At 42.8% G+C, this 16,321-nt stretch overlaps 1 protein-coding gene across 1 annotated transcript in view; it reads right to left on the bottom strand.

The window, feature by feature from the left end:
• Window positions 1-14,414, bottom strand: part of GIPC2 (GIPC PDZ domain containing family member 2) — a 21,948-nt gene extending 7,534 nt beyond the window's left edge. Inside the window, exons 1-4 of the mRNA XM_027683227.1 lie at window positions 14,140-14,414; window positions 6,586-6,771; window positions 2,285-2,465; window positions 108-220 (exon numbers count right to left, since the gene is read on the bottom strand). Of these exons, the coding sequence (XP_027539028.1) occupies window positions 108-220; window positions 2,285-2,465; window positions 6,586-6,771; window positions 14,140-14,379 (720 nt within the window). The 5' untranslated portion in view covers window positions 14,380-14,414. The remainder of the gene's footprint in view (window positions 1-107; window positions 221-2,284; window positions 2,466-6,585; window positions 6,772-14,139) is intronic.
• Between the last annotated feature and the right edge of the window lie 1,907 nt (window positions 14,415-16,321).

Raw genomic sequence — 16,321 nt, 5'->3', positions numbered from 1 at the left:
TTTTTCCTTCCTACCTGGTAACATCCAGATTTTTCCTTCCTACCTTGGGGAAGAACAAATCAGGTGCCAGACAACTGAACCACTGAGGGGCCCCAAGATGACCATACCATCTCCTCCACAGTAGCAGAGCCTTTGCTTCTCAGGCGAAGTGTTTCTCTCCCTTTGGAGATTTTAGCCTCTGGCAGAGCTCCTCCACCTTTGGACCTCGGTTCCAGCTTTTCTAAAGGCAAAACAAACAACAAAAATAAAACAATACCAAGCAAAATTAAATATATAGTACATCAGAATATGATGTACTTGCTTTGGTTATTACATTATCTTCACTTCTTATTCTAATCGAGATCTGGAAGCATGTAAAAATTATAAATTAACTATATTCTAAGTATAGCTTTGCTGACAGTTTCTGGTCTTCAAACTCCAATATCTGCTCGACCTCACTGAAGCCAGGACTTCCACTGACCAGTGTATCCAAGCAGGCCTATGGCATGTACCTCAATACATGCACCTTGTGTAATTTTATTTAAAAGTGTATTTATTCCTTAATATTAGAAAATAGCTGCAAGTCACCAGCCAACTGCTGATTTATTCTGGTCTTTCCATGGCAGGTTTAGCATTGCAACATTCCCATCTTTCACTGCTGCAAACACCCCCACAAGGCAGGTCTGAGCTGAGCTGAGCTGACAATTTGATTCCCAGCAGTCACACGGGGGAAACCAACAGGAATTCAGCACCTGCTTGTCCAGCAGGACCTGGATCTTGTTCCTCATCTCCTCTGGGGCTATTCTCAGCAGCTGCAGCTTAAACACTGTCTTGAATAAATTTGTGCCTAAAGCCCAACTGCACCTCAGGCTGGAGGCAGGATGTTCCAACCTACTGCAATGTGCAAATTCATTTCTGTAGGGTAAAAAAGTGACATGCACCTTCCAAAAACCTGCCCACAAAGCTCTGATTGCCTCTTAATTCAATGTCAGATCAAAGGTATTGCCATGACATTAGCAGGTCTCCTTCTCTACATCACATCTCTTAATCACCTGATTGAAGTAAATACTATTAAATAATGGCTGAAGTCATCAATCAAATGCTGATTTACCCCAGCCTTTACAAACAGACTGTGGAACACTTTCAGTATTGAATACAAATTATAGGCCCATATTAAAACAGGGTATTGCTGTGTTACTAATTGCAATAGAATACATATGTAATTCTACTTTAGCATAATGTATAACATACACATTTACTTAACAGGAGTATCAACTGATATCCAAAAGCATTAGATATAAACTCATAACCCTCATTCTTCACAGAAGCACCAGCAGCAGAAAGAAGTCATTGCATTTCTCACATTTTCAATTTCTGCTGCTATTCTGACACCAAGTGTCAAGAGTGGTGTATGACATTAGCTGTAAACTATTAACACATAAAAGAAGATTTGAAAAATAAACATTTAAAACTTTGGCTGCTGTAGGGAAGACGGCGATTTTGAATTCCCCATTATTGCAGCTGTGCAAAAGGCCTCATATAAACTTATGATTTAGCACTATTTTGAAGTTCTTATTACAGGAAAATGCTACAAAATTTGAAGGGATATAAAAAAACTGAGATGATAAAAATGACAACTCGATCTCTGTTTTGATTCCCTGAGTTAAATATACTGTGGGTTTTTTTGTTTGCTTATTTACCACACTGATAGAATTAATATACATAAGAATTCACAGTAGATATGCATTCCTCTTACATTTAAGTATAACATGCAGGTGGCAAGTAGAGACAGAGCTTTGCCATGTTGCTTCTTTCTAATTCTGAGTATACCTGCTGTATGATTAGAGATCCACAAAAAAAACTGGGGAGAGGGAGAGCAGACAGGCAGAGAGGCAGCAAAGGAGGTGCTCTGGGGAATTCCAGTGTTTCCTGCAGCCTGGAAAAGTCTGACACACAGTTCAACAGGGAATATGTATCAACAGAGGGAAAGAGGAGTTTCGAGGGTCAGCACATTAGTGAAGTGATCCAGGCTTTAAAAATGTAGCTGTGACACAATTCCTGCACTTGTTTTGCAACATCATGTAATGGCAAAAGAGACTGAGACTAAACCCTCACGAGGATGATTGCTGGAGAAAGCAACATGGAAGAAGAACCATTCCTAAATTTTCCACTTCAAAGAAAAAAAATGAATGCACAGCTAAAAAAATAACGTAGCAGCTACGGTACCTTAGGGGCACATTCTGAAAACAAACTTACAATGCAAACTAACGTGGGCCTTTGCTATCCAGTGAAAAAGGGCACTCACCAAATGCTTTCAAAGGCTCTATCAACTCCAGCTTGAACATCTGACCTTTCTGCAGATCTTTCAGCATTTTGGCGACTTCGTAATGCCGACAATCCGACACGTTCTTCCCATTTATAGTCTCTATGTGGTCACCCACGCAGACAGTTTTGGTTTGGTCCATAAGGCTGCCTTCTTTGATTTTCTAGGATTTAAAAAGAAAAACAAAACAGAATTAGGGACGTTCCTTTAAAAGGTGACACCTTTTCAGAGGTGACACCACAAAGTTTCGAGAATGTCAGTGAACAACATCAGTAGCACTGAGCTTGTTATTCCAGCGGTGTGTTTTGTCTGTAAGATTTTCATAAAACGTATTTTGAAAAGCATTATTTTTCAAACTAAGTATTTTAATAAGCGTTGAATAAAAAAATCAGCAGAAAAAAAAGAATGCAGCTATACTTCAGAAATTAAGGGTTCTGAATAAGCTAATATCTTTTGTGCTTTAAAACTGAACAAGACATGTCACTAATGTGAACATTTAGTCATTTTTTTTGTTTTATTTTGATTTAATAGCTTGACAAGCATAGAAACACAATTTTTCTCTTTTCAAGTATGGTCCAAGGACATGAAATATGTGTGTTATATAGTAAAAATTACATACTATAAAGGGTCAATCTCAATAAGATCCACATCTAGTGGTAAAACTACCATTTTCCCCATCAAGCTATACAGCTGTTTATCAAAGGATTTCCTCTGAAATAATAAAGAATAAGAAAATCTTCTAAGTGCCACCTCATGGAAAACACACACGGTCTAAAGGTCATAACAGAAGTCAGTATTTATAGGTTTTGTGAAGTGGAATGTAACAAGTGAGGGAGAAAAAAAATCTTTAAAATAATTTATCACACTTAAAATTTCAGTGATTGTTTATTGTTGTTCCGTACTGTCGTATTTGATGTGCATACATCACATAAGCCATTATTCTGTGGCTATTTAACAGAAAAGCTGTGACACAGTAGAATATCTTATATTTAGCAGAGATACAAATTTCATTTGAATGTGTTCCTGAATAACAATCTTTTCAACAAAGCCTGACGTTGTTCAGGCTGAGTTTGAGTGAGGTAACAGGGAGGCAAAGCACACAAACATATTTGCCACCTACTGCAGTGACACCCGGCCCAGCTGCGTAACCATCCCCAAAGCTGCTCCCACTCCACGTGTGTGAGCCCACACATGAGCCTCCATCTGAGAGGCAGTGGGAAGTGTGAGAGTGCTGCTATCATACACTGCCACAGTTTGAAGCTTCAGGCTGAGTTTAACTCTTTCCAGCACTTTTTTCTTTAATCTGAATCAAAACCAAACTTGTGTGTTGTAAACCACCTGCGTCTCCTAGAACGCTTCCATCAACGCTGCCTCTGTACAATCCTAAACATCCACTGGGCAGATTATGTGACCAATACATCTGTTCTAGAACAAGCAGCAGTCACAAGTATTGAGGCCATGTTGCTGAGAACACAGCTGCGATGGGCAGGGCACGTCTCCAGGATGAAGGACCAACCACCCCCTCCCTAAGATCCTGCTTTATGGGGAACTTGCCACCGGCTGCCGCAAGAGAGGAGCCCCGAAGAGAAGATACAAGGACTCCCTGAAACAACATCTCAGCCTTGGCCACATTGACCAACAGAACTGGTCTACTCTGGCCTCCAATGGGGAGGCCTGGAGACACACCATCTCTAACGCTGCTGATGCCTTTGAGAACACACCAGGATCACCCTTGAGGAGAAAAGACAACACAGAAAGAATCATGTCTTGCAGAATATACCACCTAAGGAGTCTTTCTGCTGTGCCTTTTGCAACCGGACGTGCCTGTCTCGTATTGGCCTCTTTAGCCACTAGCATGCTTGAAACAAACGTGGGTAGAGCCCTTCCCAAATCTTTGTGAAGCCTGGCCATGATGATGATGAGATCAAAACCAACCAGAAGCCTCACGGTGAACGAAGAGATGGGTGTCGCACACACGCCAGAAACCAGGCGCCAAATGCATTTCTGTGACCAGAATTACCAGGATTCAAAAGGGTGCCCACCAAACTTCAGTTAATGCTTAGTCTATGTGAACTCCATTTAGCTGCTCTTCTTTCCTTGGATCCCAACGCTAAAACTGTTCCAGCAATATTCACTGGCTGTTATTTGTGTCATATCAAACATTTTTTTCTCTATGACTTAGTTTTTATCATCACTCCAAGTGACCTGAGACAGCAGAGCTACCTTGTCACACCAGTTAAGATGCAACTGGTAGGCCTATATTTCAAGTGCTCTACAGTCCAGTGCAAAGCTATGAGGATCTACATTTCCTATGTAATGTCTACCCCATTTGATAATGTCTCCTTATACACCTCTCAGTCATACTTCAAGTTCTACTGCTATTCTTTGAATGTTAATTTGATTCCACAATACTTCTTCCCACCTGGCCGTGTACCCCAAAACCAAATTTGTGAAAGTAGAATGACACCAAGTTTTGTTCTTGGCATGGCAAAACAACATTAGATTTCACAGGAAGAGAAACTTTTCATAGGAAAAGAACCTGCAGTTCAGAGTGTCAGGTTTGAAACTGGCTGGGTTATACCTCAAACATAGAAAGCACCCTGTTGTTCAAAATGCAATAAAATTACTACAGCCCATAACGGCTTTCAACAACCCACCAATCAGTAAACTTAATATTAATTTTTAAGTAAGATTGGAACATAGTAAATTTTCAAGGAAAATATATGTATACCAACAAAAACAGTTCTATCAAACTTTAAAGTAGGAACAGCTTAGTCTCTGCTTAGTCATTTACCTGGACAACCAAGTATAAAAAAGACGCAGCTTTGACTTTTGCATATGTGTTTCCTATGCTGCTTTTAAAGATCCATTCTCTAAATATGCAACAACAAAGCTCTTGGAAATTTCCTAAAATCGATGCATTTCCATGAAGACTACACCATTTTCATGACAATGCTTATTATTAAACCAGGACGAGGAAAATCGTGTTTGTTCAGAGAAGTTTTACACGATTTACTGGAAATTACAGCTTGCCTTGCTAATGTGGTGAGGGTTTTCCAGTCTGCTCCAATTCTGCAGTATTCTGTGTGCTGGCTGTTCTCTCTCCCTGTGTTACCAAGCAAGCACAGAGAGGGTTTCACTGCATAGTGCTGCACACGTGAGTGCTGAGTGCCAAGCACTGCTGTCAATGCCTCCTTTTAAAATGCCACACAAGCAGCAGCACGACTGAATGGTATAGGCTGTGTGGATGCCATCCCTAGAAATTCACACTTCTGTGTCTTTAAACATAAAAATGAGGCTGTGGTTTTACCAAAATGCTCACTGAAACCTCCACTGCATCTTGACTTTCTCAAACAGGATCAAATTTTTCCACCATGACGACGAGCGAAGCGATTTCTAAGTCGTGTCTTGTTTTATATCCACGGCAGTGAAGGAATGAACAGAAAATACAAGCTCTGTTTACAACAGCAATGAGAACAGCAATTGGGACAGCAGTGACCCAAGATAATTGCCAATGCCTCACTAATAGCAGATAATTGGAGCAGATTAGAGCAAAGAATCTAAAAAAGGCAGAAAATGTGATTAAGGTTCCTAATACCTGGTCTAGCAAGAAGGGCAGCATCATTTCCTCAGCCTCTACTTGCCTCAAAACACACTGTCTGTAGGTCCTCCAGAAGAGGAGAAGGGAAGCAACTATGATTAATATATTGTGCATGTTACTGCCCGTAGTTGCTACTCAAGTTAATTGCGGTAAATTGTGTTAATTCATATCCTTTTAATTCACACTACCTAAGGCAACAATACTGGAAAGCTGAAAAAGCACTACACTTGCCTCTGTTCCAGCAGAGCACAAAGGCTTCTGCCCTGTGAACAGGCAAAGACTGAAAGAACATGATCTCATTATCACATGAGCGACAGAAGTTCTATAAGCACCTAATCAATGACATCAGGAAATCACTTTAAAATAGGAGGGGGCAGATGCAAGCAGGATCTAACACCCACCACCTCAGGGTAGGTCGGGAAACACAATGGTCACATTGTAAAGCTGATACACATTACAGAAGCAATGAACAAGTGAACTAATTTTGAATGACAGGCTGCACAGAAATAGCTGAGCTAATCTTGAATGATGCACCTAAAGAAAAGCAACTTTATTCTTTACTTACCATATTTATGATAATAAAAGAGTTTATAGTTCTGAAGGATCATTAAACCAATAATCACCCTTTTATAGTAACAGAAGCTTCTACAGAGCAAAGTATTTCACTGGTAATTCAGCCTACCTTTATAAATGCACAGCCAATCCCATTGTCTGTAATAGTAAGTCCCAGCAAATCCTCAGTTTTAAGAATTTCCACTTCTTTTCGCTGTCCCTTCACGTGGGCAAATATGAAATCTTCAAGGCCAATTTGTGCACCTAAGAGCTTGTCCATGTCGACTTTATACGTGTTCAAAGTGCAAAACATGATCTGTGCAGGAGGAAAGCAAACACATTAACAGCATATTAGGTTTGATGAGCTTGATAGGAAGATAAAATGAGAGCATGGTGCTGGCCTCTGACAGATCCACAGGTGAAAGGAGGATCCCTCTCCTTCTCCAGCTGTCCCAGGAGAGGTGACAGGCTCCACACATGACATGACAGAACCCACAGGATTCAAAGATCACTAGGGACTACTTAAAACAAGATAGCTTAGAAGAAGTTTAATGGAGGGAAAAAAGAGCTTATCAAAACCAAACGGTCGTGAGAGAGCATGAAATGTTTTGTATTGCTCCATGTGTTCCCCAATGAGCTCAGAGCACGTTGTCTCCAATGGGTTTCCTTAGTTCACACCCTCCCTCTAGCATGACTTGGGGTCATCCCTGTCCCAGCTTAGTAAAAGTAAGGCTTAATAAAAAGGGCAAATTTCTTCCTTATAAATCAGCTTCTCTGAGGGATTTCCCCTCAGCACTGGGTACCAGGCACTTCTTTTTCTCCCTACATTTATGGTAGTTCTTCAACAGGGAGGCTGACTGTCCTGGGCACGGGCAGGATGAGAGCAATCCAGCTGTACTGCTCAGGGACAGAGGTGATGCTTTTGCCCACCATGGTGCTGCATGAAGGAATTTGGCCATTCCAGGCAGGCTTTGGGCTTTCTGCTCCTATAGGCTGCCCTGAACAACCCAGCCAAATCAGAAAAACCCAAACCCAGCATCCCCCTCACAGCTCGAGTAACTACACCTGCCCAATGCCTTTCCAAGCTGGAGTGGGAGAGGAGTGAGGGCCAAGGGATTCCACAGCTCCTCCTGCACAGCAGCCAAACCAGAGAAACTCTGTGCTCCAAGAGAAACCTGGAGAATCCCTAAAACCTACTTGACCAAGGCAAAGAGTACCCCCAAAGATCATCATTTACATGCAACTGGAAGTAGAGGAAGAGGAGGAGTCTTGCCACTCCATTTGTCCCTCCAGCACAGTAGCAAACCATCCCACAAAGGCTCTGCTGCCAGAACAGGGATCTGACAGAACAACAGATAAGGGCAGATACTTTTCCACTCCCTGCCTGTATCTGCTGGATGTTATTCTCCTTCAGAGTGCACCTTGGACCCCCCCCCCGCTCCAGCGTCCGCTCCAGCCCCAAATTAGGAAGCGGAAAAAGTGGTGCCAGCACATTAAAAGGAGCACACAGTGGGAAGCCAGCCTAGCATTGAAGAAAAACAGCAGCAGGATGTCACCCTGTGTCCTTCATCTGTGCCACCACTCATGTGGCAGGCCCTGGGGAACAGTGAGCTGCCCAAAAACCCAGGCACAGACCTGGGCTCATGGCCTGCTGAACCCTGCTGTGCTTTGCTGGAGAGGGAGGGTCTCTTGCCTTCCCAGCTTCCCTCACTATCCTCATAAAAGACACAGGTTTTTCCACACTTCAGAACACTTCAAATGTCTTTTCTTTCCTTGTGGCATCCCTGGATGACAGCAGAAAAAATCAAAATGAAAGTCACCAACCTGTTTAAATTGATTCCAGGTCAAATGAGGGGTGGATACTTTTTACTCATGTATTTCACTGAGAGAATTTAAGTTCCCGGAGCTTTCTAGAACTTAAGATTCTATAATATGGGGAGTTTGGTTCTAAAAACTGAAAGTTTAGTAGAGAGATGGTGTTTCTGGTAGGGAGGTCTTGCTCAGTCGTTTTTAAAAACAAAACAAACAAAAAAACCCCCCACCAAACAGCCTCGCTTCAAAGGCTACTTGCTTATCTCATCTAATCCATCCACTGCAATCTAACACCTTATTTAACAATGAAAGTCGTAACAGCACACCCCTAACACACATTAGTTTTATTTGCTTAGGTAATGCAATGTTTTTCAGTCAAACAATAGCGAAGCAGTAACAACACCTAGAGAACTGAACCTAGTTTTAAGTACATTCTATTTTATAAATAAGAATAATCTCTCAGCATAAGCTTTTTTTAAAAAAGAATTCAATTGGAACAGACAATATCAAGTTCACACACACATTTTCTCCCTCAAGCTACATAACTTTGCCAATTTAAAATGGCAACTCAGTTCTTTGCTCCCTGTTCTTACAATGAACAACGAGCACTGTCTTTACATTTTAGACATTAGCATCCTTCATCTGACCTTGTCAAACAGACAATCATCTAGTAAATACTGTCACACCTTTGAATAGATAAAATTGGCAACAGAGCAGAAATGTGATATTTAGAAACTCGATCCAGAGCTTCTCTTTTTAGACTTTCATCTGGATGGCATTCCTACTACAGCCTATAAGTCTGCAGAATTTTTTGTGAGTCAGTTCTGTGCTGGCCACAAGGCTGAGAGAGCATCAGCCGGTCAAAAATAAAACTTAAATCATTCTTCATCCTCTTTGGTGAACAACTGCTTTTCCTTAGAACAAATACATGCAAAGAGTAATGTACTAAAGATGTATCTAACCAGGATAATATACCATTACACCATCTACCAGCTACAGCACAGCTTTATTCGTACACAACAGAGACCTGTGAATTAAAAAATTATATTTTTGGTGGAATTTACATAAGTTTAATACTGGTACCTAATAACAGATTATATACTTAAACACTTAATCAACAGCTTCCACTCATTCAAATTTTGGCACATTTTAATAGTAATTTTCTTATCCAAAAATGATGCAAGAAAAAATTCAATGTGCAATTTTCATTGTTAAGTCTTTCCTCTCCTTACCCTAAACCTTCTTATGCATTTGATCTTTAACTCAGCATACCAGTGCTGTGATATTTCATGCCAACTTTAGCAAGATATTATAAATCAGAGCTGTTACATCAGTCCCAAAGTATCTAGGATACCTCCTTCACCCAGAGTTATCTTGTGCAGCACACAGAACAAGGAAATTCCATTCACTGACAGGGCCTGGGGGCTTATGCACAACCTTATAAAATAGATTATAAAATGGATTATTTCCTGCATCAGTATTTTCAATTGGAAGAGACCACATTAGCCATTAAAAACCAGGGTTACACTGTGTGTTATATAAAGAAACTGTATTAGCTCAGAAAGAGAGGGTTACATGATGTGTTATATAAAGTATATATGCAGCACCACACTGCATATCCTATATATTTATTATGTTCTCATCTTCCCTATTAAGCCTACACCTTGAGATCTCAGATGGCTTTACAGAAGAGATCATAATCTCTTTCTCTGTTTAAGAGGTAGGGAAATGGGGAATCTAATTCTGAGCAAGATGTAACACCCACTGACACCAACTCCTCCAAGTTCTACTGTGCTTTTGGTACTGCATCAGGCATGCAACTTTGCCTCCCCAAATACATTCAAAGTTTTATAAAATAACCACTCAGTTTGGGTTTTTTTTAAACCCAGAGCACACATGTATTAGAGTTCTTCCATACCATTATTTCCATACTCATATTTCAAATACTTTCAGTTAAACTATTTGAAAAAGACACCACTAGCACAGCAAGCATCACACCTAATACATTTAAGTGACATTTAAGCACTGCTTAGGGAAACAGCAAGCAAACAATTGCTGCCACAGGGCTGGGAGGAGGTGGTTTGTAGGGAGTGTTGTTTGCTCATAAAAGCATTCAACCTGTAGGCGAGATTGTCAGCACAATTTGTTTCAAGGGATAAGCAGATACAATAAAACTTCCAACACTGTGGTGATGAGGATAAAGATTTCACAAGCTGACCCTTTTCTCTAAAACACACTTTAGATTTCTTTCTTGTTATAAGGGCAGTTTTGTTCAGAAACCCAAGTTTCAGCAGTGGCTTGTTGGTCAGCAGCCTTCCATAAAAGTTTAAATTGAACAGGTTTAAGTCAAACACTTCCAAGAAAGTTGAATGTGGCACAGCCTCACCGTGTACTTGACTGTTCAGCAAGAGGAGGCAAGGCCTGTGGAACAGCAGCCCACACATAAGCTCAGGAGCTGCCTCTTATTATTGGAAGAGACAGAGGGAGCTGCATTTCTGCCCTTACAGCTGCCAGGGCTCTCTTTTCCTGTATTCCCCTCTGAAGCAAAATTCCTTCCACTGTGAAAGAAACCCCAACCTCCACTGGCTCTTGAGAGAGACACCCACTGAGCATCCAGCTCACCTCAGCAGCCCCACCACACCTCACCTTTCCAAGCACACAAAATCATCAGCAGCACCAATTAGGAGCACACAACCCAAAAATCCATATAGCTCCTGTGGTTTACCATTCCCTCCTCATCTGATCAAGAAACAGCCTTGCTACAGCTGGGCTTTAATATCCACGTTCTCAGTGCCTGATTAGCTACTTTGAGTGCTTTAAAGCCCTGCCATGTGCTCTCACAGGAGCACACCACCACCAAATGCTTCAACAGACCCACATTGTCCTTCAGTCAGTGCTGATTATTTATCATACAGGCTGCACTCAGCACTTTCACCCTTACAGGGAACATTCCCTGTTACATTTCCCAATAGTCACAGTGGATGGTAATCCTAAGTGGCCAAGACTACAGATAAATACTTTTTCCAACTGCTTTTCCTACTTCATCCTCCATAGAAAAAAGGAAATACTTTTATTACTCATGCGAACAGAAACATACAGGTGTACTTAGTTAAGAATTTCATCTATCCATATATATTTTAAAATCTGTGCTTGCTTGTTGAAAGCCTGTTGAAGCAATTAATTTAAAAGACAGGAAGAACGTGATCTACCTCAAACAATGATAGAGGTAATCCATTGCTAGAAACCACATCCACTCCTCCTCCTCCCTGCGGAAAGAACATTAATGTTGCACCAGGAAAAGAAGAAATGCTGGTCACAGTAAAAGTCAGAAAGGCAGGCTAAATATCAGATTCAAGAGGGGTAACTGAGATATATTCACCTAGGAAGGTGGATGAAGAATAAAATACCTAGACAAGAAAGGATGAGTACAGGAAAAGCCTCAGAAAGCTGCTGTTATGTCTCACTCCTCCAGAGCCACCCAACAAACATCACAGGAGTGAAGCAGCAACCCCTTTGAAGCATCCCCTGTCTTGTCCTGTCCCCATCCCACCCTGCTCATGATCCAGGTCTGCACAGAAGTTTCTGTCAGTGTCTGTGCAACAAAAACTGTGTTTTATATAAACTTCTCTCTGTCACCGTTGGCAGTCAATCACAGAACCTGGAAAGGATTCTCCAGCAGAAGCTGAACTCAGCTGGTCCTGGGAGATGTGATCCAAAGAGGGAACGAGGTGCTGTAACCACGCGAAGGCAAAAGGAGAAGTGACAGATTACAAGTGTAGCTCATTCTCAATCCTATTAAAACACTCAGGCAGGAATTTATCCAAGAATGCACAGCCTTGCCTACACTCCACTGAACTCACAGATCATATTAAATGTATTCACTTCTGCTAAAGTTCTCTGAATGCTCTCCACACGGAGCTCTGCCCTCCCTTCCCCCCCACTATTTTCCACCTGGGTCCCTCCCAGGCAGAGATCCCTGTGATAGTGCCTGTTTCCAAAGGCACTCCCAGGCAGAGATCCCTGTGATAGTGCCTGTTTCCAAAGGCAGTGGGGTATCACACTGCCCACAGGCTCCAGCACAGGGAGGTCACAGAACCTGTCCTGCACAGGGAACACCTACAAACAGCATCTGAGCACCTCAGTGTCTGTCATTTTGATGAGATGTAGCTTCTGGCATTATTCTTTACACCAGACTCTCTGTCCAAAAGCAACTTGAACTAACAGAAAATACCATTTAAAATGAATTCTAATAAATTCACATTCCACGGCAGTTCTTGCTGTTCACTGATCTATTCTATTTTATCTTGTCCATCCAAATCTCTGTTGCAAGACCCTCTGGCCTAGGTTCTTCACTCTGCTGCGCCACCTTTACAACAGGAAATATTTTTGATCATGATTTGCATCTCGTACAACTTAGTTTCTTAAAGCCAACTGAATTTATAGAGTGAAAGATTTAAAGCTCAGTGCCTCCAGAAATAACTCTCCATCAATTTCTACCAGAAACCACATTGAAACAAAACAAAACAAACAAACAAACCACAACAAAAAGACCCAAAAAGCCACACATAGCAATGGAACAGTTGAGAGGAAAAAGAAATAGGAAACTTCTCTAGTTTGGCACAAGGCTGGCAATACATGCCCATGAAACATGTGGTGCTTCCTCTAAAACCTTTGAGGGTGTCAGATTATACATTTAGCAGGAGAAACAGGAGAGCACCATTCATACAAAATTAAGTTTCCTTGTGAATGAACACTGTTCTTTCTCCAGTCAGTGGAGCCGAAATTTCAACAGCAAAAGGAAGAAAACTAAAACAGAAGACAATCTGGCAATTAGGAGAACTGGAGAGTAAAAGGTCTGAGATGGAACAGAACAAAAGGGGAACAGCAACTCAGTATGGAAAGAAAACGAAGTAGCAGAAGGTCAGAAAGCAGCTGGGAGGATCTGGAAAATAGGTGCATTGCCTGGCAATGGCACTGGTACCTCTTAATTACTTAATGCAACAGCGACTGGTTAAACTGTACCCACTGGTACTGCCACTTTTCCTTTACAACTTACTGTTTGAAATGCTACTACCTCAGGCCACAGCAAACTCTCAGAACCTGACAACTTTTAAAAATGTCAGTAACAAAGAAGGGAAGGAGTAAAGCTGTACAGCCACACGCAGGCATAATGAAATGTTAGCACTTTGTTTCAGTTTCCCACTCAGAGGTCAAAGTTCACAGAACCACATAGGAAGAACTTGATAGGGCCACTACCTTTTAACTAAGATAAAACAATGCATTTACAAACACAAATGAATCGTTATCCAAACAAATGTTTAGAACATGGTTCAGGAAAAAAAAAAAAAGATCAAAAAGGCAGCAGAGTTAAAAAAAAAAAAAGAGTTTGTTACAGACTCAAAAAAAAATAGAGTTTGTTACAGACTCAAACTCAAAGTTTGTTACAGACTCAACTCAGACTTGATGATCTCAGAAGTCTTTTCCAACCTGGCTGATTCTATGATTCTGTGAACCTCACTTGAACAGTGAGGTTAAAAATAATTACCTGATAATTATATACCTGATAAAGCAGAAAACTTTCTAAACATCACATTCAGGTGAAGTTTTAAAATGCAGTGAGATTTAGGGCATTTATACCCCCCTCCCTTTTGCCTTCATTCTGGGTATTTACCCGCAGGGATCCACTGCCCCTTTCCTTGCCCAGGAGCTGTCACAGGGTTACCGAGACACCGCAGACCCTTCGGTCAGGAGGACCACTGATGTTTCCATCTGTGTCTTTTCCCGAGCGGTAACTCGGAACAGCAAAGGGAACGTTTTCTCTCGCAGAAAACGCGAAGCAGCCAAAGATGCCCGGGTGCAGCAGCGGCCGTACCTGCCGGGGGTCGATGCCGAAGGCCTGGCCGATCTTGCCGTACAGCTCCCGGGCGCTGCCGAAGCCCTCCACGCGGCCCGTGGGGCTGCCGTGCGCCAGCTGCGTGTGGAAATGCAGCCGCGACGGGGCCGGGGCCGCCGCGGGGGACGGGGCTGGGGCCGGCGGCGCCGCCTCGCTCTCCACCAGCTTGGAGGTCTCCTTGGACTTGTCCTTCTTCTTGCTCCGCAGCCCCAGCGGCATCTTCCGCGCTGCTGCCGCTGCCGCCGCCGCCGCTGCTGCCCGAGCTGGACTCTGCCCCCGGCGCGGCACCGCCCCGGCCCGCGGCCATCGCGGCCGACAGGTGCGGCCCCGCCCCGACACGGACCCGGCCCGCGGAGCCCGGCCCAGCCTGAGGGTGAGCCCCGGGCCGAGCCCTCCTCACCAGGCACCCCAACACCCGCGGCCGCGGAGCCCGACTGAGCCCTGGGCCGAGCCCTCCCGGCCCCGCAACAGCCCCGTCCCGCGGAGCCCGCCCGACCCTCAGGGTGAGCCCCAGGCCGAGCCCTCCCCGCCAGGCCCCGCAACACCCGCAGCCACAAAGCCCGGCCGACCCTCAGGGTGAGCCCCGGGCCGAGCCCTGCCCGTGTTCCGACCCTGCAGCCTCAGCGGGGGCGTTCTCCACCTTCCCCCAGGAATTAGCGAAGTTAAGATGTTCACCTGACAGGAGACAGCTGTGCTCCAAACTACGCTCACCTCAGTGGAATCGCCCTGTTTTCACTGGAGTACTCACTAGTTCAGGAATTAGCCAAGTACTAAGTATTTACTACGTTTATATCCAGGATATAAAAGAAACCATGTATTAAGCATTTAGGATATAAAAGAAACCATGTAATAAGCAGCCAACCCCCGCTGATTTACCACAACTGTACATAGAATATCTATGAATCTTTAAGGGTTAATAAAGCAACAGCCATATAAGCAAAGTTTAAGAGCCTTCTTATTTCCAGCTTTGACACACTGAGAATTAACACAGAAATATTGGAAAAGTGTAACATTTAATAGGTTTGAAGTGTTTCCTTTTCTACCATGGAATAGAGGAATGTATTCTTCAGTTAGATGTTCACCTTACAGGAGACAGCTGTGCTCCAAACTACACTCACCTCAGTGGAATCGTTTCCACTGGAGTACTGAATCCACTCCAGATGTGAAGAGTGCAAATTTCACGAGGTAACATCCAGCACCTCTAAAGGAATTAGCTATGAAGCTGCAGAAAGAAGCAGCACTGCCTTACCATATCATCTTTCAGAATAAGAAACACAAACCATTGCAGAGAAAAAGGATTCTGGCACGTGGAGTCAGACCAGGCAGGCACAGAGAATGAATTACTATGAGGCAACCCAGAGTCAAAAGTTCTGAGCGCATCTAATCAGAGAGTGCCTAGAACATACAAATTTAGCCTTGGTTTTGGAATGAAAAACAAACCATGTACTTAAAAAAAAAAAAAAAAAGAAAAGGGTGTCATCCTTTTATCCTGAGTATATTGCACACTACAGATTATCACATTCTTCAGTTTCTCACCCCTAAGGGATGTGAGAATCCTGGCATGCAAGAGCCATGAAGTTTGTGGAGAATGTATGTGGAATCAAACAGTCACATTACTGGACACGAAATGCCACTATCAGTATATAGAGTGTTTCACTATACATGATGTATCTATCTGTTATTTGACGGCTGGCTGGGTGGGGTTTGGAGTTGTTTGAATGTAAGGCAGCAGGGCTGTGAACATGGTAATCTGCCCTCGATAAAGCAATCAGGCTTGACTAACAAGATTGTTGTTGCAGAGCTCCTCCCTTGGGGAAGGCAGTAATTGCAGGGAAACAAAACAAGCACGGGGCACTTATACCTTCTATGCCCAAGGGGATCAACAGTAGATCTCTACTTTCACTCCTTAAATAATAGAACAATTAAATGGAGAAGCCTGAAGGAAAAAAATCGTGCCATGTAAAAGTCCATTGCTGAGCAATTTGACAAATGAAGAGCTGAGATTCTGTACTTCCTGAGGAGATTAGTGTTGCTGTTTGCCCAGTTTGTGTGCCAGTGAGAGACCTTATGATGAATAGCCTGGTTCTATAGGATTTGTTCACTAAGCAACGTAATAAAAACTATTCAAGTCAGCTGCAAAAGAGGACTAGCATTTACTGAC

Source organism: Neopelma chrysocephalum, unplaced genomic scaffold, assembly GCF_003984885.1.
Source record: "Neopelma chrysocephalum unplaced genomic scaffold, ASM398488v2 Primary Assembly neopelma1_64, whole genome shotgun sequence".
NCBI classification, from domain to species: Eukaryota; Metazoa; Chordata; class Aves; order Passeriformes; family Pipridae; genus Neopelma; species Neopelma chrysocephalum.
Note: the sequence above shows the minus strand (reverse complement) of the source record. Positions and strands in the feature narration are given on the sequence as shown.